Genomic DNA, 22908 nt, shown 5'->3' with positions numbered 1-22908 from the left:
GGGAAAAGACATGGAATTAGGGTGATTTAAGGATGTCCTGGAGATGAAAAGCATATCAGATCAAGTGAAGAGGCAGAGGCTCGAAATCAAGGACATTATATTTAATATTATTAATGGTTATGTCCCAAGGGGAGAATGTTCAATTGTGAAGTAGAAGACAAGAGTCATCCTGGAAGGAGCTAAATTAAGTAGTTTTTTCAGAGCATGCAGGTAAAGAGAGAATATCAATTGGAGTCGAGTTGGTGAAGGCAAAAGGAGAATGAAGAAGTGATGGATTGGTTTATATGCAGGAAAATAACTGACAGGGAGAAGTAGTGTGAGACTTTGCCAAAAGCATGAAAAGGGCTGTACCAGGACACTCGGAGAAGTGACGTGAGGAGATATAACTACAAGGATATGTGACATAAGACAAAGGTGGAGGTGGGGGAGGCCAAACAAGAGGCATAAAATGACTTGTATGCCAGATTGGACAGGAAAGAGGGAGAGAAGGATCTATTCAAATTGACCAGGCAAAGAAATATGGATGGAATGATGTGTAGGAGGTCGGGGTGATCAAGTGTGCTTACTGGTGCCCGCTACTACTGTGGTGGATAGATAAAAAGAATACTCGGAGGTGTTGATGAAAATGAAAAAGGAGGAATAATAGGAAAGGCTCTTGGAGTGGACCAGGAAGTAGCCCTGATTAGTAAGGGGGGTGTTAGAAAGGCACTCAAGAGGATGACGCATGACAAGACAGTTCTTGATGGTCACATCCCTGATGAGAGATAGAAATATCGACAACCCCAATTCCAATGAAGTTGAGACGCTGTGTTAAACATAAATAAAAACAGAATAGAATGATTTGCGAATCATGTTCAACCTATATTTAATTGAATGCATTACAAATATAAGATATTGAATGTTCAAACTGAAAAACTGTATTGTTTATAGCAAATAATATAGCATAGAATTTTATGGCTGCAGCATGTTTCGAAAAAGATGGGCCAGGATATCTTCACCACTGTGTTACCATTTCTTTTAATCGGATTCACTAAACATTTGGGAACTGAGGAGTAATTGTTGAAGCTTTGTAGGTGGAATTCTTTCCAATTTTTGCTTGATGTACAGCTTCAGCTGTTCAAAAGTCCGGGGTCTCCATTGTTGCATTATAAGCTTCACGATGTGCCACACATTTTCAATGGAAGACAGGTCTGGATTGCAGTCTGGCAGTTCTAGTACCTGGACTATTTTACTAAAAAGCCACACTGTTTGAAGAATATGGGAACACGGTTTTTGAGCCAACGCAAAAAAAAATGTAATAAAAAAAAATGTACATAATTGACAGTGAAATTCTATTTGTACTTTTGTAGGTCTACGTTTGTACACATCTCAGTGTTTTCTATTTCTCTCTATTTTTTTATTTTAATCAAGTACAGAAGTCGAATCAGTACTTTTACTTTTACCAGGTTTTTTCCCCCTCTTCACACAAGTATCAGCACTTTTCAGCTTGCCTGCCTCTTTCCTCCAGAAAGGCAGCGGGTTTTCCTTCCCCGGCCCCAACGAGAAAATGTAATCTTTGTTTCAGCAACTGTCTCGAAGTTTATGAAGGTCAAAAAGCGTTTTTGATGCATCCTAGCCGATCTCAGCCAGCCAGTCAGAGAGCCTCCACGCATCTGGCTGCTGGCCATTGGCGACTCTTCATGCTGAGCAGCAAAATGGCCGCCCGTCTACCGACTGACTCTACAGCGCTTTGAAATTGAACATTTCTGCATATTTTGCTTCACTCGGCAGCAACAATAGTACTTCTTTACTAGCTAGTGGCATGTTGTGGGTGTGTTTTCATTATAGTTCTCTTACTTGACGTATCCGCTCAGGCGTCGCTGTTCTTGTCGTTTCGACGAATGCCTCAGAAAGCTAAAAAGAAAAAACGCACTGAAGCACTTTAGCTAGTTAGCACGCTAGCTTTTCCTTATATGTGATTGCTGAGGTGAGTATCTCAATGTTTCTTGGCCGTTCTGTATTGTCTAATGCATGCAAATGCGAAGTCACTAACCACAGCGTTGTCTTAATTGTGTGTCTGTCTCGTTTTGTGCGCAAGCAAACGCCTTTAGCCTCCGCTTCTTGTAGCTGTCATGGGTAAACTAGCGTACCATGCTAACGCATTACCTCGGAACATGTTTTCAGATTCAGTGGTCAACATTTGCTTCACCGGAAAGTGTTTTTGGTATGAATGGTATTTATTTACGATATAATTTTAGTTGGCTCAGGTGGGTGTCAACTGATAAACGAGGTTTCTTTCGGTTTGAGGAGCTATGCAAGTAAGGAGATTCCACCCACTCTTCTTAGCCAGCAGCAGAAGAGTATGCATTATGGCTTTTTTGATGCCTGTAAAGGAATATTATATACATCAGCTACCTCATATTGTATTTTTGTTGAGGTTAATCGGCGATCTTTATTACTAAATAGTGTTATATCTTCTTTGCCGTCCAAGCACCCAGTCGTTTGGTGTATGTTGCGCTGTGTGACATTAGCAAGCGAAATTTTGATCACGCTACAATGACTGGAAGGTTAACAGATAACGCAGTATCGTAATAAAAATGTGATTTGGACACGTTTCGTTAAAACAACCATTGTTGTATTGTTATGTGAGGATTTCTATGATGGTATTCCTATCTTGGGAGTTTTTTCAATACATAAGATCAATGTTTGAAATGGCTGTTGGAGTGTTGCAGTCAGTAATTTGTGCTTTATCTTTATAATACATTTCTCCCCTTTGTCTTTGTGTACCACAAATATTGTAGTGACAATTGCTCCTGAATATTAATGCAAGACAAAAATGACAAAATCACACCTAAAGATTCAGTTACTCTCTCGTTAATGGACTCTCTTCCTTACTGTCTAAAAACTGGTTGAACTCAAAAGTGGGATCAGCTTATCTCAGTTTCCATGCTTAGTATAAGGATAATTATTTTTTGGCATCTATGTAAAGCATTATTCTTAGATTGTCCACCTAATGTCTCATTTATCGTTTAAAGTCCACTGAATGAGACTCTGTACGTGTGTGTGTTTGTGAATGTGGTTCCATATGACTGTGACGTAATGGGATAGTGGGCCTTCCAGCTCCTTTTTGCTTCAGCATCTGTGTGCAGTCCTGAATATAATCCAGAATTTAACTGAACAGTTATCATAATTTTAAAAATTCTTCCTGTCCTTGCAGAAGAAAAGATTATCACGACCGGAGCAGTAGTTCATGGAAGACAAGAAAAGGAAAAAAGAAGAAAAAAGGAAAAGGGAAGCCTCTCAGAAGGTATGTTCACTGTTTTATTATGTTTTAATCACAGCATGTATGAAACTCAGTTGGCTTTGCATAAAGAAGTGCTATAATCAAACAAAACATTGATTTCATTCAATTCAATTGTATTGACAGGTTTTGAATTCAAATATCCATGTTAACATGAAAGACTGGCACTGATCCAATCCGTGACACTCGTGTTTGTTGGCAAATGTATATATCTTTTAGGGTTATTGTCATGTCATAAAACTACAGATTCTTAAAAAAAACATTCAAGGAAAATCCTCTTTAAAGATCAATGAAAAATGTCCGTCACAGATACATTACATAGGTGGCACACATTAATTTCTCAACCCATTTAACTTGGAAAAAAATGCTCTTGACTTTCATGTTGGTATCACTAGAACATTATTTTAATATGGTAAACCTTGCCTTTAGACCTTCATGGGTTTCTGTTGGTTGAGTCGGGTATATATTTTTACATGGGTAGAAGAGGTCATGCGGCAAGTGTGGAGTGTGGGTGCACTGAAAAAATTTTATATCAGATGTGTCCAGAAATTGATATTTTGATGATCTTGTTAGGTTTTATCAGCTAATGTGCAACTAGGTGGCAGACAAACAAATTGTAAACCAGAGGAATGATTTGATTGGGTGAATGGGGTTTTGATCGTAGCACAAGCTGCAATTTAGTGGAGTGATTAAGTAATCGTTTTTTTTTTGTTTTTTTCCTTTTTAGGTTACGGAACAAAAGAACAAAGGTAAGCCATACAATCTATAAAACGTCACACCACATTTGTTTGATATTAAACTTAATCTGACCTTGTTATCATCATATTTCTTTACTTACAGCTAGTATGCATCTACAGTGTAATGTTCTGATTTTAGGTTTTTTTTACATTTGAAATGTGCATTTTTGTGAAAAACAAGTATGAAAGTAGTATCAACTTAGTTCGCATCTTTTATTTTGTTTCTCAGCTCGTTTTTTTTTTCTTTTTTTAAAATGTAAAGGTCGTTTTGTTTATTAACACTGTAATGTTTCCCCCTGTTGACTCTTTGCTTTGTCGTTCAGTGCTAGATTTGAGCAAGCAGACATCTGCCCATCCTCCTGCCACTCAGAGCAGCTCTGCCTCCCCCAGCCCTGGACCCACCCCCTCTGCATCCCCATCCCCATCCACTTCAGGCTCTGGCAGTGCTGCCGCCCAGTCACAGGGTGGTAACAATGCCAAGCGCCTCGCTGTGGCCAACGGACAGCCCACCTCCACCACCAGTTCTTCCTCTGCCACAGGCAGCTCAAGTGTTACAGGGAACGGGAATACAAGTAGCGGAGGTGCGGCCCAGGCACCTCAGCAGCAACCTCGCTATATGCCTAGAGAAGTGCCGCCGAGATTCCGCTGCCAGCAGGACCATAAAGTGCTACTGAAAAGGGGTCAGCCACCACTGTCCTCCATGCTGCTGGGAGGGGGAGGAGGAGGAGGGGAAGGCCCCAATGCAAACATAGCTGCTGTCCCAGGTATGAGTTACTCAGCATTTGGTTGAAAATTTATCTATGTGTAATATTCTCTTTTCCAATTAAGCCTTTAATCCTTTCAGATTCTGGTGCAGCTCCCTCCTCATTGGCCCTCACCTCATCATCAGTTGCTGCTTCTACCACTACTTCAAATTATGCAAATTCCATGTGGGGCGCAAGCTTAGGCAACCAGGCCTCCTCTCAGGGCAGGGAGAAGGTGATTGTAGATGGGAATGACCTGGAAGAGTGGCCCAGCATTGCTGGAAGTGATGGAGGAGGATCTTTCACTGTGGCTGGAGGGGGTGGCGGCGGAAGCAGCAGCAGCAGCAACATCGGGATGCCTGTGAACAGCACTAGTGCCTCTGGCAACCAATCCTCACCCACTTCCCTGTTCTCTTTGCCCAATGAATGTATGCAGTCGTCCAGTAGTGTGGCATGGGGAACGGCTGCCTCCCAGGGCCCTCTTGGAGGAGGAAATGCAGTAGCTTCAGCTGGGCCTGTGTTACAACAGTCCTCCTCAGTTTCCAAAGCCGCCGCTGTGCCAGGAAGCCATGATACCAGTGGCCTCGTTGAAGGCAGCAGTGGTATTCCGGGTGCCAATTTTAATCCAAATGCCAACCCTTCGGCCTGGCCTGCCTTGGTGCAACAGGATGGGCCTGGTGTTGTAGGGGAAGGAGGTCCATCTTCCTTCCATCACCAGGGCTCTGGAGGGACTTTATCTGCCAACAATTCTGCTTCCGTAGGGCTAAAGGCTGGGGCAGTTGGGGTGCAAGGGAGTCATCAAGCTTTGTCTGTGAATCAATCAAGTACTCATCAGCACCAACTTCACCAAATGCAATCCAGAGACAGAGAGATGGGAGGGGGGACGTGGGATAGTGAATCAGCGGGACCAAAAATTGCAGGAGAGGAAGGAGTTGTGGGAGGAATAGGAAGTGGTGGAGACCACAATATTTCTTCCTCATGGAGAGGCCAGCCCTCTTATCCTGCATCTAACTCCAAAACGGGTGCCTCAAGGACTGATGGATGGGACGGCAGAGAAGGTGGCATGGGGGCATACAGAGCTGCTGAAGGGGATAATGGGTCATCGGGTTGGGGTTATCCTGGCCCCTCTAGCGCGGTTAATGCTTGGGGTAGTGCTGGAACTGGGGCAAATGATAGTCACCCTAGGGTATCTCAGGGAGGGTGGGGGACATCAGGAGTAGAAAAAGGGGCTTCTAGTGTTGACTGGGGTGGGAATTCCTCTGGCACTACTGGAACTAATCCTGGAGACGTCACAGGAGGAGCCGGCAGTAGTAACAGCAGCAGTAGTGGATGCAGCACAGCTGGCAATCTACCCGTCACCTCAACTTCGATGAACAGAGCTTGGGACAATCAGAAGGGAGAGGGGGATACAGGGGAATGGAGTGAGGGAGGGCATGGAGCAAGGGGAGGATCTTTATCCAGTGGTGGAAATTCCAGAAGTGAAAGGGAAACTAACGGCAGCCGTCCGCGGCGTCCACCACCCGATACTGAAGCTGCCTTACAGAACTTGCTCAGCCGCCCTGATCTCGATCCGCGGGTGCTATCAAACACAGGCTGGGGCCAAACACAGATCAGACAAAACACAGCTTGGGATCTTGATAATCAAACCGAGCACAGTAAGAGTGCACACACATCAACCTCTTCTAAACACCCAGTTTCTCTGGGAAATTCTTCTCAGCATTCATCTGGACCCAGAATCCTGATTGGTGATTCTAACGGTCCAGGAGTCCAACCTCCCTTGCTTTCATCTGCTGGTTCCTGTGGAGAGGGCTGGGAGACGAGCAGCAGCAGCAGTAGCAGTGGGGGGGCCTCTTTATCCGGAAGTGCACCTCCTCCTTCCGGCCCCGGAATAAGTAATATTGGGGTCTCTCAATCTGGTACAGTGATCACAGCAGGTACTGGTGGTGGGTCAGGATCCCTCGGGCATAACCAGCAAGGAAAGGCTACTGGTTGGGTTGCAGCAGGAATGGGTGCTGTGGATAATCAGGAGACCAAAGGGTGGGGTAGTGAGGAGTGGAGAACCAATAGAGGAAATGGAGGTGGTTGGGGTGGTCTGGGGCAACAAGGTAACCCTGTGAGTACAGGCTGGGGAGGGAATGAAGAGAGGGGAGCAATAGGGTGGAAAGAAATGGGTGGGGATGGGCGAGGAAGTGGCTGGGGCTCAGGGCAGAAGGTTGGGGCAGGTAGGGACTGGGGTGAGCAGGAGTCCAAATCGAATAGCAGCGGTGGTGGGTGGGAAGACGAACTGAAGAATGGAGGCAGGAACTCAGGTGGGGAATCAGGTGTGGGTGGTTGGGGAAACTGGGATGAGGATCCTCCACGGAGATCCTGGGGTGTTGGGGGCACGGGGGCAGGGGGGAGTGGATCAGTAAGTGTTTCTGGGTCCAAACCCCATCAAAGCTGGAGTGGAGGAAATAAAATGCACCAGATGCCAAACAGCCAGTCAGGCTCCATCACAGGCCTACAGGCACAACTGCAACAATCACAACCCCGCAATCAGCCTCCACAGTTGCATCAAGGATTGGACCAAGGGGCTATGCAAGGGGGTGGTGGGAGAAAACCAATCTCTCAAGCCCAGAACCAAAGCTCAGGGTGGACCTCAGGGCCCATCCCTGCTGGTCATGGAAGTGGTTCTGAACCAAGTGGTTGGGAGGAACCTTCCCCACAATCTTTAAGCAGGAAAAATGATATAGATGATGGAACATCAGCATGGGGAGACCCAACCCATTACAACTACAAGCCAGTTAATCTATGGGATAAAAACAGCACCCCTGCTGGTCAGCAACCACATGCTCAAGGGCAGACTCAACAACAACAGGGACCTCCACCTTCGACGCAGCTAAATAAACCTGCTGCAGGACATGGAGGCAGTCGGGACTTCAACACTGGTCACGGACAAGGAAAGACTGCTTCAATAGGTGAAATACTAGCAACTGTCTGTCTTGTGTAAGGATAATGATGATAGTCAATTGAATTTGGTCACCAATGCCATGTTTGTACTCCCAAGAGTCCCAAGAGACTGTGTATGACTGTGTGTGTCTGCATCTGCAGGTACCTCAGGTTGGGGTGGTACACCTCCAGCTAGTCCCACAGTAGACAATGGCACAGCTGCGTGGGGAAAGCCTACAGATGCCACTTCTGGCTGGGGTGAACCTGATGACACTGGGGGGAAAACAGGCTGGGGAAACCCTCCTCCCAATCCGATCAAATCTGGTTAGAATGTAGAATATATAGTGTGCTGATACTTTATATGTTAATTTGGGGTGCTATTGTCAAAATGTCAGTTAAATTCATTGTCTTCCTGCTATGTGATAATGATATGAACTTAACTTCTTCAACAGGATCAAAGTCTATGCAAGACAGCTGGGGGGACAAAGAGGGCTCTGTGACGGCTTCACGTCACTCGAGCTGGGAGGAAGAGGAGGAGGGTGGGAGCATGTGGAACAGCACTGGCTCCCAGGGTAGTGGGTCGTCTTGGGGACAGGGTAGCAATGGTGGCTGGGGACATAGCCACAATGTCAAGAAACCTAGCAACAAGGTGGGTTACCTTTTGTGAAACATTTCTCATCAATGTTAAGTCACTGTCTTTATATATCGATTTTTCTCATTGTGCTCATTATTTAGTCCTATTTGAAGTCAAAGCCGCCATCTGTGAGTGTGTGTGTTGTTTTTACTCAATCCAAAAAGGTATCTCATGCTAATTCTCATTTAAAATTCTAACTCATTCATATTTAGGGGCCACTCAAGGTTGGCGGAGGGGATTCCTGGATCAGTCCAATAAACAGACAATTCTCTAATATGGGGCTGATGGTAAGACATTTGAAAAATATCTACATACAGTGGTACCTGACTTAGGAGTGCATTTTTAGAGATATGATCCATTGTTTGGTCACTTTTTGTGTAAAAGTGAAAAAACACCTAGACAAATAATTCCAAACCTTTTTCCACTTTTAATGTGACATATATTATGTGTAATTAAATTGTTAGCTCTTGTGTACCTTTGAAATGGCTTCCCAGATCACATGAGACAGTGTCAAACAAATACTACAATACATGAAAGCTGTTGATTTTGTTCATAATAATTTTTCTGAAGGATGTTGAAAATGAAGAGAAACGATGATTTTAGTCAATTTTCCAAAATGAGCGTGCTTAAAGGGCTCCTGTCATGAAATGGATGATTTTTAGTATGTTATTAATGAAAAAACATCAGCCAATATGGGCCCATGCATTTTTTCACCACAAAACATGATTTTGACGTATACAGCTTTTTGTAAATCCCGCCATGAAAATCCTCTTGAGGGATTTGTTTTCGAGAAGAAGCAGGAACTGATGTGTAGGACAGCGGCGCCTCCAAGTGGATTCATTTGTTTCCATTAGTTTTACCTCTGGGAAGGTAGCTCGTTGTTCCTTTGTGTTAGCCAAAATGCCAGCTCATTGGATTGCTGGACATTGCTTGAACACTCGAGAGAATGGATTTACCCTTCATAAGTTTGCAATAGACCCGGTTCATTGTGAAAAATGGATTGCACGGGTACAGAAGGCGAGAGTTTATGGGTTCCAAATAATAGGTAGGCAGTAATGGGCCCCAGCTCGACGGTGTACAACAAGTACTGCTGCGGCTTTGAACATCCCCCTAAAAGCAGCAAAGCTCGACTCCATTATATGCCACCACGGCGGCGAAAATCAGCCACACCGGCTGAGGCGCCGCGTTTGGCGGTCACTGCTTCTGCGAAGGCTGCGCATTGGGCTTTGCGGATGGGGGCGGCTCTGAAGAACCCAGCCGAGAATGCCTCACTCAGCCGCGTGCGCACAATAAAGCGCCTCGGCTCGACTGTGTTGTTCATCCTGTACTCCGGCGTCTATGAACACCCCCCCTAAAGCAGGATGGCTCGGCTCTGTCATAAGCCACACCAGCCGGCTCATCCGCGATGGCTCATCTCCACCGCGGAAGTGGATCAGACGGGGATGAGGTTTGGCCGTGATCACATATAATTTGAATATGGCTCGAAACAATAGTGTAATATTTCCTCGGTAACTTCACTCGGTTGCGTGGTGTTCTCCTTTTCGAAAAGAGTTTCCTTGTCAGAAGGGACGCGTTTGTCTCCCATAGTTAGGGTGCACCGTGTGTTTTCGTTGGTGAATGTCCGGGTGACATCACAGACGGGGGATGCAGCCAATATGGCGACCACTTGGATAGCGTAGAATGACACTTCTGCAACTTTGCGCATGGATGACGCGCTCTCCGCTCACATTTATTTTTTCGTATAGACATTGAAGTGAATAACGTTATATGTATTTGTCATTACAATTTCTATTTTAGAATGTTTATAGGGATGACACTTGGGCTTTAAGGAAGGGGATGCTATTCATGTGGCACATTTTCCATCAGGTGCAGGTGGCGAGGGACCTGGCTCAATTTGGAGGCCTAAACAAAAAATGTAAAGAAATCGGGCAAATTTAATTTTAGGCTTAACTTTGTACGTCATGTACTTGAGGAGTGTAAAGGAGTTTTTCTGCCTAACGATTGTTGGGTGCTTTATTATACTCTTAAGGGTCTTCCAGATTGGTTAATTTATGTTTATAAAATGTCTGAGGGGGGAAGTATGTTGTTCTTTTGGTTTTGTGTTTGCTTGTGCCAAGCCTACCTCTTTGGATCATGGTTTATTAAAAAAAAAAAAAATCAACTTTGGTTTCATAAGATTATAACTAATTTATCCACATCCATTTGGGCAATTTCAATTGTTTTTGCGCAATGTAGCTTATCTTCGATATTTTCTTTATAAGGTAAGTCTAGAAATATGAAGAAACTTGTCACATACACAACACGGCCAATACTTGCCAGAAATGTCTGCAGCTCCTTCAAAGTTGCTGTGGACCATTTGGCAGCCTCCCTGACTGTGATTTCTTCTCACATTTCCCTCAATTTTAGAGGCTTGTCCAGGTCTTGGTATTTTCACTTATATTTTCTCTTGATATTGACTGTCCTTACCGTGTTCCATGGTATATTCAATAAATGCATTGGAAATTGTTTAGTACCCTTATCCTGCATAGGCACCTTTAATTGCATACCATGGCATGTACAGTAAGATCTGACTGAAAAATGTCAAGAAAGGTTTACTCGCACATCTGGGCTTTATTTGGGACTAACCAAAGGCATGCTAAATGGGATTTTTATTCCGAATACAGCCACATATCCAGATATGAGGATGTGCACACTTGCGGGAACACAAAGGACCAGTTGTGTATTTTTACTTTCCCTCCAAGACTTTTTTTTCTTTTTCTTACTGTGTTCTGCTGGTCATGGGACATATTAAGAGGCAGAAAAGTTGTGAAATTGTCTCATTGTTTAAATCTCAAAATCTGGCATTTAAACAGGCCAAGTGTTGACTCAACGTTTGACTTGTCCTGTTTTTTTACAGAATGATGATCCAAGCGGTCCAAACATTGACCTGGCTCCAAGCACTCTCCAAGAGAAAAAGGTGGATTTGGACAAAAGAGGCATGGGAATGATGGATTACAATGGAGACATGAGGAAAGGAAGAGGGGGAGGAGGTAGCATGGCCTATCGTTCACCCGTTTCCAAAGAGGCAGTGCCTGGGGATGGAGTTTCTTTTTACGACAAGGTATGAGTTTATGTCTCTAATAATACACGAAACATTCTTTACATGTAGTGGTTTCTTCCTCGTATGATGCTCCCCTTTTCCTTCATTTCCTCTTGTCACTTTCCCTTTCTCCTGTACCACTCAAATTTGTTTCCCCTTGGCTTTCACTTGGCCAGACCTTGCTTTTGAACAATCAGGATGGGTACCTTGGGGAGGATGGTCCTTGCTCTCTGTTTTCACCACCCACTGCCTACAAGCCCCATTCCCTCTTCAATCACACTATCCCCTTTAGACAAGTAAGACACGTCCTCCTCTTGTATCTGTCCTCCCATCATCACACTAGGTTCTGTGTATATGTTCTGTGTTCACAAGGTAAACATGACAATGTGCTCCTCCAAAATAACTCTTGTTTCACATTGGTCTAAATCATCTATGCTTTCTGTTAAATGTAATTGTTCATATTGGATCACAGGGTAACCACAGCCTCCTTGGCAGTTGTGGAGGAATGTCTCAGCCCAGGCACCAGCCCAATGTTCCACCCATGAACCAGTCCCCAGGGATACGAGCACAAGTGCCTCATCAGTTCCTGTCACCTCAGGTGCTCATACGTGTCTAGTCTGTTTCCATCAATCTGAGACAGATGTACAGCAACCTTCAAGGATCCTAGAATTGACTTTTGACCACATTAACATTAAATTTGACTATACAGTAGAAAAATTATATTTTAAAATCAGGCAATTGTTTTTTCATTATTATTTCATTATTCATGACACAGTGATTGAGTGGTTAGCAAATGTGCCTCATAGTTCTGAGGACTGGGAATCACGTTTGCATGTTCTCCCTGTGCCTGCGTGAGTTTTCTCCAGCTACTCCGGTTTCCTCCCACATCCCAAAAACATGCATGGTAGATTGGTTGAAGACTCGAAATAGCCCATATGTGTGAATATGATTCTACTGTATGTGCCCTGCAATTTGGCTGGCGACCAATTCAGGATGTGCACCGCCACTTTCCTCAAGATAGCTGGGATAGGCTTTAGCACACTCGTGACCCTAATAATGATAAGCGGTACAGAAATTGGAATGGATTTTTTTTTTCATTCAGATCCCATATGAGTTATTGGATGAAAAATTGCTTGCAATTTTGAAATTCACATTGCAGGTTTAGCATTATTTGTGTGGAGTTGTTAATTGGCAGCATATACTATTGACTTTTTTCCCCCCTTTATCCCATGTCAACAAAAAAATTTGCTTGGATTAAATAATTGCTCTTCAAAACATGGACCATGTTTTATCACTTGTTTCTGGAGAATACAATACATTGACTCATTACTGGCTAATAAGAGCAGTAAAGAGAGTCAGTGTTCATTAGGAAGCAGTAGGCTCTCATGGGTTGCTGTTTGTTACAGCATGGATATGGTAATGTGCATGCCTGTCATTGTTTGTCCCTCAGGTGCCAGGCTCCATGCTGAAGCAGATGCCCCCTCCTAGCGGGAGCGTGGGGGGTGTTGGCGGTGTGGGAGGAGTGGCAGGAGTCGGCAGCGGTGTGTTTCCTCCACAGCTGTCACCACAGCATATTGCCATGCTCAGCAGCATTTACCCACCGCACATCCAGTTTCAGTTGGTGAGGATGAGCACAGCAAATCTTTCTGAAAATTACTACAGGCTTCATCAAAAATGTATTCCTGTATTTCAATTTCAATTTTCAATTGTAAATAGAGGACATAAGTGATATGTTTTGCTTGCGGGGTTTAAAAAGCTGCATCATCTGTGTGTTAGGCTTGTCAGCTCCTCCTTCAGCAGCAACAGCAGCCACAACAGCAACTGCTACAAAACCAGAGGAAGTTCACACCAAACGTACGGCAGCAAGCTGACCCGCAACAGGTACACACATTCGTTCTGCAACTATTGTTGGAATGTTTATTGAGGAAAAAAAAAATGTTTTCCAGCCTTCCTTTTTTACCTTCACTGACACAAGGCTAAAGCTGACTTGTTTTTTTGTATTTCATGCATCTTGGCAGTTGGCCAGGATCATGGCAATATTCCAGCAACAACGCCAACAGCAGCAGGTCGGGAGTTTAGGTGGCAGCGTCAAGATCTCTCCCTCCCACCATGGTGGCAGTGGTGCCAAATTACATGGGTCTGATTCCTTGGCCCATCAGAGCCTGGCAGGATCTGTTGCTGACCTGCACCCGAAAACTCTGGGACCCTACTCTGGTGAGCAATAGTTGCCAAGTTTATCCATCAAACCATGTTGCATTTGTGGATACGCTCATTGCATCCATGTCTAGATCCAGTGAACCCCTGCATATTGGCACCTGATTAGTGGGGGCTTCAAAGTCATCATGTTATAACCACTGTCTACAGGCTTTAGTTCTGGTGTGAACCTCACAGGTCTGGACCTGGGTGGCCCTGTGGTGGGGGGGCCTGGAGGCATGAAGGACATGGGAGGTCAGCAATCTCGTTTCAAATGGATGATGGAGGGGCACTCCACCCTGGACACATCCTCACCTGAAAATGCATTCCACAAAAATGGTGAGATAAATTTTTCCTCAGCATTTTTCTTTTTTTATACCCTTAGGACAAAATAAAGGATGTGAGGAGAATAAATCTGAATTAACATATGAATTCCAGAATTTTGTGAGTTGGGTTAGAAGGGAACTTGCATTTGAGTAATTGCACACCAGATGGCTGTACAAGTGGTGTTAATACAAACTGTTTTCCAGGTCCTGTTGGGCCCTTGAAGATGCCGGGCAGCTCACCCTACTCACAGTACGACATGATTGTAGGAGACGCGCAAGGCAACACCAATTGGCATCGTACCCCTGGCAAGATGAGTTCCAAGCCCACCACCACGCCCAGCTGGCCCCCTGGTAAGTGGTGACACGTTATGCAATCGTGTTGGAGTAATGACTCAGCATGGAGGGTCTTAGTATAGAGGTCCAATGCATTTTTAAATGAGACATTATGTGATTTTTCAAGAAATTTTGTAACAGTACCCAGGTTTATTAATCTAATGTTTTTTCTTTCGTCAGGCATTTTGAAATTAGTTTGCTGTCACGCAGCCGCACTCTGTGAAACAATTTTATTTTTAAAGAAAAAAGAAGTGAGGGCCAATGAAGACATTAAAAGCATACATTTTATTTTAACTAATGAGGCCGAGGTGTGAATGTGAGAGTGAATGGTTGTCCAATATGTGCCCAGTGATTGTCTGGCAACCAGTTCAGGGTGAACCCTGGCTCCTGCCCCAAGATAGCTGGGATTGGCTCCAGTACTCCTGCAACCCTATTGAGGATAAGCTGATCAGAAAATGGATGGATGGATGGATCCAGTGTGTCACTGCCAAATTCCACTTTTCAGTTAGTGTTCAGATCTTTGCATGTGGCATATCTAGCAGAATCCTTACCTTCCACAAATATCTCTGATGTCCCAGTTTGGGGAAAATGTTTGTGGTTCGCCTACTCGCTTGTACAAAATTGACTTTGTTTTATGATTTCACACTTGATTGGTGGCAGTCGACCAAAAGATTTCTTGTGAAATACCAGTTTTCCATTGTCTCCTTGAAGTAATCTAGCATTTTATTGTTGATGAACATCTCATATTTCCTTTGTCGTCGTCTTCCTCAGAATTTCAGCCCGGTGTTCCCTGGAAGGGAATAGATCGGATTGACCCTGAATCCGACCCCTACATGACGCCAGGGAGCATGATGGGAAACACTGTCTCTCCCGGGCTCAGTGATACTGAGCACCAGTTGTTACAAGACAATACTGGTTAGTGTTGAAGATCTGCTTTTGGTTGTTGCACATCACTTGGTGTATTTATTTTATTGGTTTTATTTTGCTATTCCCTTGTGATAGACTTGGCCTGTATCTAGCCTTTCTAAAACAAAATGTAAAATAAGTGTTGCTTTTATTTAAAATGAGCTGCTTTTCTTTTGAACACATCTGCCCACATCGGCGTGAGGAGTAAAACGTTTTTTTTTTTGTTTGCAATTGTATGTCTGTAATACCTCACCCCTTCAATTAGCCAAAATACGGAATCCCAACATCCAACAAAAGTCCAACGTCAGCTATTGTCTGTTGCAGATTCCATCCCTCCCCTTAACACCTTACTGCCTTCACCTGGTGCCTGGCCCTACAGTGCCTCAGATCCCCTAAACAACGCACACAACTCAGGTAAGCACAAACATATACACAGCCTATGACTGAATGTCTTCTGTGGTCCTTTCAAACCTTGAGCCACTCCTCTGTCTCCTATTTTAATAGCAAAGTACACAGATTATAAGACTGGCTGGCCTCCCGAGCCCATCGGTCACAAGTCTTGGAAAGCCAATCGTGGCAGCAGCCAGGTGCAGCTTTCCCGCCCACCCCCAGGCTTGGCCAGTCAAAAGCAGATATCTTCTACCCCATGGTCAGGTGGTGCCCCTCGACTGGCTGGAAGGGGATGGAGCACTGGCTCAGGCACCGCCGGTAAGATACAAAGGCTTTTCCTCCTTCCCCTCAAATTGTATGGTTATGTTTATCCTGCTGTAGTACTACAATACACTACGACAGTCTGTAGAGTAGTGATAGTCTAGTTCCCCATACAAATGACACAAAGTCACTTGGCCTCACACAACGTCTTACACAAGTCATTTTTGGGGGGGCGCTATTCTTTACTTGTCAAATTGCAGTCAAGTAACAGTACTTTTACTTGAGTACAATATTTGGCTACTTTTCCCACCTCCAGAGCAGGCATACTCTGTTGTCACTCTTATGCTTAACCAGCATTTTTATTCATTAGATCAGCTGGTGTTGTATTTCTACAACTGGTCCTTTGTATTTTCACGTTGAAGAGTGAAGAGGTCATGCCCCTGGTTGTGGTCCCAGCAAAACCGCAAAGCACACACAATATTGGCGACAAGAGCTGATCAGCTACTACATCTTGTATTAATTAGCCAACGCTCCTACAAATATCCAATTAGTTCACGGATGTTAAAGGGCAGAGGACAAAGGGGTGAAAAAAATGAGAACCCCTAGAACTAGAACCAGTTTACAAACTACACCTGAATATATAGCAATTGTACAGCAGATAGACCGATAAATATGATGCCGATGCGTTTTGTGCTTTTTATATCTAGCCGCTTCCCGTCTTTGGCTGTATTCGGCACTCTGACGTCACAGGAAGAGCCAAATAGCCTGGTCATTCAGTGTTGTGTTATAATGTTTCATGTTGGTATTCCTGTCCTTATGTAGTTGTTGTTATATGATTTAGCAATATCACAATGGTTTGTGTTGTATTTAGTTGTCCAAATGGTTCAGGCCGCTTCAAGAGGTTTGTTTTTTTGGGGCTTTCCTAATCCAAATCGAATAAGTGACCGGTGGATAGGGAAAGTCAACCGACAGGGGAAGAAATGTGGTCAGCTCTGGGTGCCGAGCAAGGATTCCAAACTCTGTGCTGATAACTTGGAACTGGCCTGTTTTGAGAAAGACTTGGCAAGAAACTTTGGATAGAGTGGTAGAGGCTAAACCCCGCTGCGGTGCTAACTATTTGTCCTATGAGACCTCAACCATCAGGAACAGAACTAAATCTCACAGCTGCCACAGTGTCGCAGCGAAGCGGCACAGACTAGGTGAGGATTTCTTTGTATATATAACAGCTGAAACCAGACGTTTACATACACTGTGCAAAAACACACATTTCATTTGTCTCTGTCTGTAGTCTAATCAGACTAAACCTTTCCTGTTACAGGATAGTCAGATCACCAAAATTTAATTTGGTTAAATCCCACAATAATTATACAGAATTTCTTTTATCATTTTCTTTGAAGTCAAAAGTTGACATTGCTTTTGTATTGAGTACCATTTCCTTTGAACTGCATGACTTGGGACAAATGTTTTATGTAACCTTCCGCAAGTTTCTGACAATACTTTGCCGAAATCCTGGCCCATTCCTCCTGAAATAACTGGTGAAACTGACTCACCTGAAACAGGTTAGGTTTAGTCTGATTTGACTTCGGGAAAAAAAATGAAATGTGTATTTTTGCACAGAGTGTATAAATTTCTGGCTTCAACTGCACTTACAGCTCTATTATGGTTACTAATCACTTGGCAGTAGGGAAGGCAACCTTTGCAGAACTTTTGCTTATTTGGGAAGCCAACAGACATGGCAAAGACTTTTTTTGGCATTTTATAACTACTCAAGCAAGGGCACATAATACAGTATATGAATGCTGCATATATTACATTATTTCAACCCATGACTGCATAAAAAGACATACTTTTGACAAACTGTCACATCCAGCCATTGGCCACTCTTCTTCTGTTGTACAGCTGCTATTTGGCTGCTCGTCGTTGTCAGGTTGAAGTTCAGTTGGGTGCTTTTGGATGTCGAAATCCTCCTCCTCCTCTTCATATTCCAACATGTTGCTCGCCATTGTGTATAGAATGTTTGTTTTTCTTTTGGAGGCAAAGGGGCAGCGTTGGGGGAGTCCAACCCTCAACGGAAACGAGTCCGACTTACTTCCGGCAATTTGAACCTAACTATGACACCAGTTCTACCGGGACTGAACAGGTCCAGGGGTTCGATACCCCACACTCCCAAAGGAATTCTCCGCAGGACTTACTGATGGGCACGGTTGAACACCTTCTCCAAACATATGTTGGCTGGTTGGACGAGCTCCCGTGCACCCTCGAGGACCTTGCTGAGGCCGTAGAGCTCGGCCACGGCGAAAACCACACTGCTCCTCCTGAATCTGAGATTTGACTTCCCCACGGACCCTCCTCTCTAGTACCCCCGAATTGACCTTACCAGGTTCTTAATATATTTTAAAATAAAAAAGATCATCTGCTGGGGCCAGGGGTCCCCCAGATACCCTTACAATAGTTTTTTTCTCACATTTTCCATGTCTTTGGTGTTTGCATGACTGATATAATGTGAAATGCCATGGACAAGGAGTAGCAACACTTAGAAACACTGCATTTAAGAAATACTCCCTCATTGCTCAGTGGAAGTAATGACTATTACTTGAGATTAGTCGTGGACATTTTCTGTCTCTTTTTGCTTGTAATTACACTGTAACTCTTCCAGTACACCTCAGGGATGTCCAGCATCAAAACATACAGTTCTTCAACTGAAGCCATGCTACTCTAAATTCAGACTTGTTTCAAAAATGAACTGCGCAATATGTTGGGGGTTCAGTGTATTGAAAATTTTACAAGGTGTCAGTGATCATTTATAATTGGCAAGAAATGATAAATTACAGTAATTGTATGATGACCAAGCATGTCCAAGGAGATGAGAAGATGAGCTTTTGAATTTGCACTGGAACTTTCACATTAGCCAATAAAAAACATATTTTAGATATCAAATGGGCCAAAATATTGCACAAATTGCCTAGTGTGAGTATGCCTTAAATCTCAGAGGATATGTAACCACGTTTTTCTCTCTAAAGGCTCGGCATGGAGCGATGGCAGCTCTCGGGAAAGTTGCTGGTTGGTGCTCAGCAATCTCACACCACAGGTAAGATCACAAGCCATTTGAAAGCAATCTGATTGCTGACCGACTGTTGCACTCAGACGTGCTCAGGAAAGCCGTCAGTCAAATACTTTGAATTCACACCTTGACCTTTATGCCTGTGCACCCCCCCCTGTATTGTTGCAGATTGATGGCTCCACGCTTAGAACCATCTGCATGCAGCATGGTCCCCTGCTGACCTTTCACCTCGGCCTGACCCAGGGCAGTGCACTTATCCGCTATGGCTCCAAACAGGAAGCGGCCAAGGCTCAGAGTGCCCTCCATATGTAAGACCGAAGACTATTCTTTTCATCACAGATGGTGTCAAACTGTGATTGAGTTGAAAAGCAGATCCCGAAGCACAGAAAATTCCTTAACCGTTTTTGTATTTTAAAATATGAAATCAAAAATTTCACGTTGTGTACAAATTTCATTTCACGTCACAATTGTAAGTGTCCTTGGCTCACCCAACTTGGTATTGACACACACGCACAAATATTGAACAGATTCAACAGCGGACTCATTTTGTTTTTCTCCAGGTGTGTTCTGGGCAACACCACCATCTTGGCAGAGTTTTTGAGTGAGGAGGACGTGGCCCGATACATTGCACATTCCCAGGCTGGAGGCTCGGGGAGTGGAGGCACCGTCACCAGCTCTGGCACCACGCCTGCGCCATCCTCTGCGGTGGGGACTAACGGTAGCGGGAGTGAGCTTAGTGGCGCAGGAGGAGGGAGTGCAGGAGGAGGTGCAGATGGAGGGTCTACAGCAGGAACGGCCGGACCCGTGGCAGCCGAATCCACGTGGCAGAGTCTGGAAGGCACAGGCAGCTCGTCGGACCAGTCTGCCCCTGCCGCACCTGGCCTGGGCATCTTCTCTCAGTGGAGCAGCAATAGTGCCACGGTTGGTGGAGCTGGCGGAGTGGAGGCGGGTAGGCAAGGTTTGTGGGGGGGTATGGGTGGCATGAGCGGAGCAGGGTACCCCAGTAGTAGCCTGTGGGGTTCGCCAGGAATAGAAGATCGTCATCAGATGGGCAGCCCGGCCTCACTGCTGCCAGGAGACCTTTTGGGAGGGGGCGCCGACTCTATCTGAAAGGCCCGCTTGTCATGATTACGTCAAAAAAATTGTCCCAACACCTTGCTCTATTTATTTCCACACACAAATGATGTGAATTGAAGCTACACTGGTCTCCCATCACACAGGCTACATGCAATACATTCTCTTAATTTCACACATGAAATCAAACCTTAAATGAAGACCACAGTGAAACTTGAAGCGGGGGGGACCCACCTGAACTGAACTGGGTAGTTCTGTCTTTTTACTCCACGACCCGCTCACTCAGGCATGTACTGTAGACGGGCTCAGCTGAGTCCTCCATGTCAACATGTTTAGCTCTCGCTGTTCTTTGTGTGCCACAGTTGTCTTCCCCGCCGCCTCCTCCTCCTCCCCCTCCCGAGCCCCTCTTTTTCGTAATTTAATGTCGACGACTTGCAGACTGAGCCTTCTTAGACCTGGTCTACTTCTCTCTAACGCTCTCATATTTGGAAGCTTTGAAAGTGACATAAGGATCCGGAGTGTGTAGAAAAACTGGGGACGACGGCGCCGCAGTATCAACTGGACCAGTGGAAAGCTTTTTAGAGAAGTAGAGGAGCATTTTAACTCTGAACAGACACCTCTACCTTTAGTGGAAATGCCATCAACATATGGGGCCCAGGGTTAAAAAAAAAAAAAAAAAAAAAAAAAAGGAAAAAAACCTAAACATTAGCCAAACTTGCACTATATGCCTCTGGGGTTTATTGTTGAGTCATCCAATAAAATTCCCTCCACAACTCTAGACACTGACCTTACAGGACGACTTGTAATGTTACATCAGCAGTGGCCTTGGCCCACCTCCCCAGATACATATTCATTCATACATACACACACACACACACCACATACACACTGCTCTTACGTTTGACAAGCAAACTTATCTCCTTATGGATGTACATCAGTTCTCTCTCCGTTTGAAGAGAAAAACGTGAAACTTTGTAGAGATCGTTTTGTTCCCCATTCAAACACTGACCTCGCTATATATTTTTTTGTTTTTGTTAAAGAAATCAAGTTGGTTGTTGTTCTATATTGTCCTGATGTTAATGACGACTACGGTCACTTATTTACTCGCTGTTCAAGGTGCCCTCCTTGCCTGCCTTGTGTGTGCATGACAGGAGCGTTGACGGTATGAGCGAATGGCAATGAAGAAAGTGACAATATCAGGAGTGTTTAAAGAGTGTTGTGTGTGTATGCGTGTGCGTGTTGTTGTTACAATGTTGAATGTTTTTCCTTTGTCCATGAGAGATTCATCTGAGCGCGTATGCGTGCACTTGCTTTTGACACTTAATCTGCTTCAGTCAGGGAAGTGAATAAGGTGTGTCTGACAGATTGGCTTTTTTGAGACTGAGTGTGTTTGTACGAGCGTGTGTGACCACCAGACATTGTGATAGCTGAAAAGTTCAAAAACATTGGCACTATTGCATATGTCTTTTTTTTAAGCAGCGTTTTGTCCATTTGTTCTTTTTTTTTTTCTTCTTTCTGTCGAATGCAATTTAAGATCATATGTTTTTAAGACAAAGCAACCAACTGAAGGCATTTCTGTAAAAAAATGCCAAAATCCTACCATACCAAGCTCAGCTGGAAACAGTGTTTTACAGACACGTTAAAGACGGTAGCTGTTATGTTTTACTGTTTGTTTTTGATGTTATGTATCAGTTTAAATTAAGTCGGTCTTTTTCACTCCTGTTCAGGATGTTTTCATTTATTTCAAATGTTACAAAAAGGAGATGAAATTAATTTAAAGTGGAAAAGAACAAGATAATAAAGGTTCAAATGTCTTTTGCTTTTGTCGTTTTTAAGTACTTTTAAGGTTTTCCATGTTTGTACTTTTTTACCTTAATGGATAAATTGTTCAATTTAACCTTTGAGCTTGTTACTGGCCATTTTTAGTTGCGTACATACAATGGCAGTGTACTTCAAAAACTCAAATTTTACCTAGTCAATTTCTCATTTCTAATGAAAGTTGTATACTTCTATTACATAGCTTTTTAAACCTTTATTTACCATTTTTTTTTATACCAGCTGAGGGTATCTCTAAAGCAAAATTTGACAAACCACAGTGTTGTTAACCCTGCCTGTTATAATTTTTTAAGTGTATCAAATGAGGTTTCCAGATTATGAAAATGAACCCGTTCTCTCCACACAAATTCTGCTGGATGTGCTGAAACCACTTCTTGCTCAGATGTTAACTGTCAATCAAATAGCAAATGATTTGATTTCACAGTGTACCTTTATGATAAAAATGATGGTAGCAAGATGTAAAATGTTAGCAGGATCTCCTATAAAACTGATTTCACTGTATGGGGTTGAATTGGGCCGTGGGTGGGTCAGTTGTAAAGGGTTGGCCTCACAGTTCTGATGACCCAGGTTCAATCCCGGCCCCGCCTGTGTGGAGTTTGCATGTTTTATCCGTGCCTGCGTGGGTTTTCTCTGAGGACTCCAGTTTCCACCCTCATCCCTAAAACATGCGACATTAATTGGACACTCTAAATTGCTCCGAGTTGTGGTTGTGAGTGCGGCTGTTGTCTGTTTCCATGTGCCCTACGATTGGCTGGCAACCAGTTCAGGGTGTACCCGCCTCCTGCCTGTTGACAGCTGGGATAGGCTCCAGCACTCCTTGCGACCCTTGTGAGGATAAGTGGCTAAGAAGGTGGATGGATGGGTTCAATTGGCCATAAGTGGCCACGCCCTGATAAAAATTTTCTATAGAAATTATAGAATTTGTACAGAACAACTTGGTCTATAAAACTTTGGCTGTGATTTTCTATATAATTTCTACAGAACAATAGAATTTCTATAGAAATTCTATAGGACTTGGGTCCTAAAGTTCTATAGTTCTTTAGAAATGTTCAATAGAAATTTTTTTTAATCCAAAACCTATATTTTGAACCTCAGAAATGTGAGACAGTTGTGTTAACCACTACTAC

General features: G+C 43.9%; 1 protein-coding gene across 3 annotated transcripts; it reads left to right on the top strand.

The window, feature by feature from the left end:
- The first annotated feature begins 1503 nt into the window (after positions 1-1503).
- On the top strand, positions 1504-21759 carry tnrc6ba (trinucleotide repeat containing adaptor 6Ba). 3 transcript variants are annotated; one of them, XM_061809964.1, is made up of 21 exons: positions 1504-1548; positions 3197-3286; positions 4008-4029; positions 4341-4781; positions 4862-7717; positions 7851-8012; positions 8141-8337; positions 8535-8609; positions 11219-11422; positions 11874-11999; positions 12852-13022; positions 13178-13282; positions 13420-13615; positions 13766-13933; positions 14125-14271; positions 15025-15168; positions 15484-15573; positions 15664-15867; positions 18831-18898; positions 19040-19179; positions 19432-21759. In XM_061809964.1, the coding sequence occupies exons 2-21, from the start codon at positions 3230-3232 to the stop codon at positions 19979-19981; spliced, it is 6123 nt and encodes a 2040-aa protein (XP_061665948.1). In that variant the 5' UTR covers positions 1504-1548; positions 3197-3229; the 3' UTR covers positions 19982-21759. The 3 variants fall into 3 exon arrangements, with proteins under 3 accessions (XP_061665948.1, XP_061665949.1, XP_061665947.1); XM_061809965.1 differs by lacking the exon at positions 1504-1548 and adding an exon at positions 1573-1966 and having other exon boundaries at positions 13793-13933; XM_061809963.1 differs by lacking the exon at positions 1504-1548 and adding an exon at positions 1573-1966.
- The last annotated feature ends 1149 nt before the right edge of the window (positions 21760-22908 follow it).

The sequence above is a fragment of the Syngnathoides biaculeatus genome, chromosome 22 (assembly GCF_019802595.1).
Source record: "Syngnathoides biaculeatus isolate LvHL_M chromosome 22, ASM1980259v1, whole genome shotgun sequence".
In the NCBI taxonomy this organism is placed as follows: Eukaryota; Metazoa; Chordata; class Actinopteri; order Syngnathiformes; family Syngnathidae; genus Syngnathoides; species Syngnathoides biaculeatus.
The sequence above is the reverse complement of the archived record's forward strand: the minus strand, read 5'-3'. Positions and strand labels throughout refer to the sequence as shown.

Coding starts and splice junctions, on each gene's coding strand:
- tnrc6ba (XM_061809964.1), top strand. CDS start 3,230: ATGGAAGACAAGAAAAGGAAAAAAGAAGAAAAAAGGAAAAGGGAAGCC. Junction 13,934..14,124: donor AAATGCATTCCACAAAAATG/GTGAGATAAATT, acceptor ACTGTTTTCCAG/GTCCTGTTGGGCCCTTGAAG. Junction 15,868..18,830: donor CACTGGCTCAGGCACCGCCG/GTAAGATACAAA, acceptor TTCTCTCTAAAG/GCTCGGCATGGAGCGATGGC.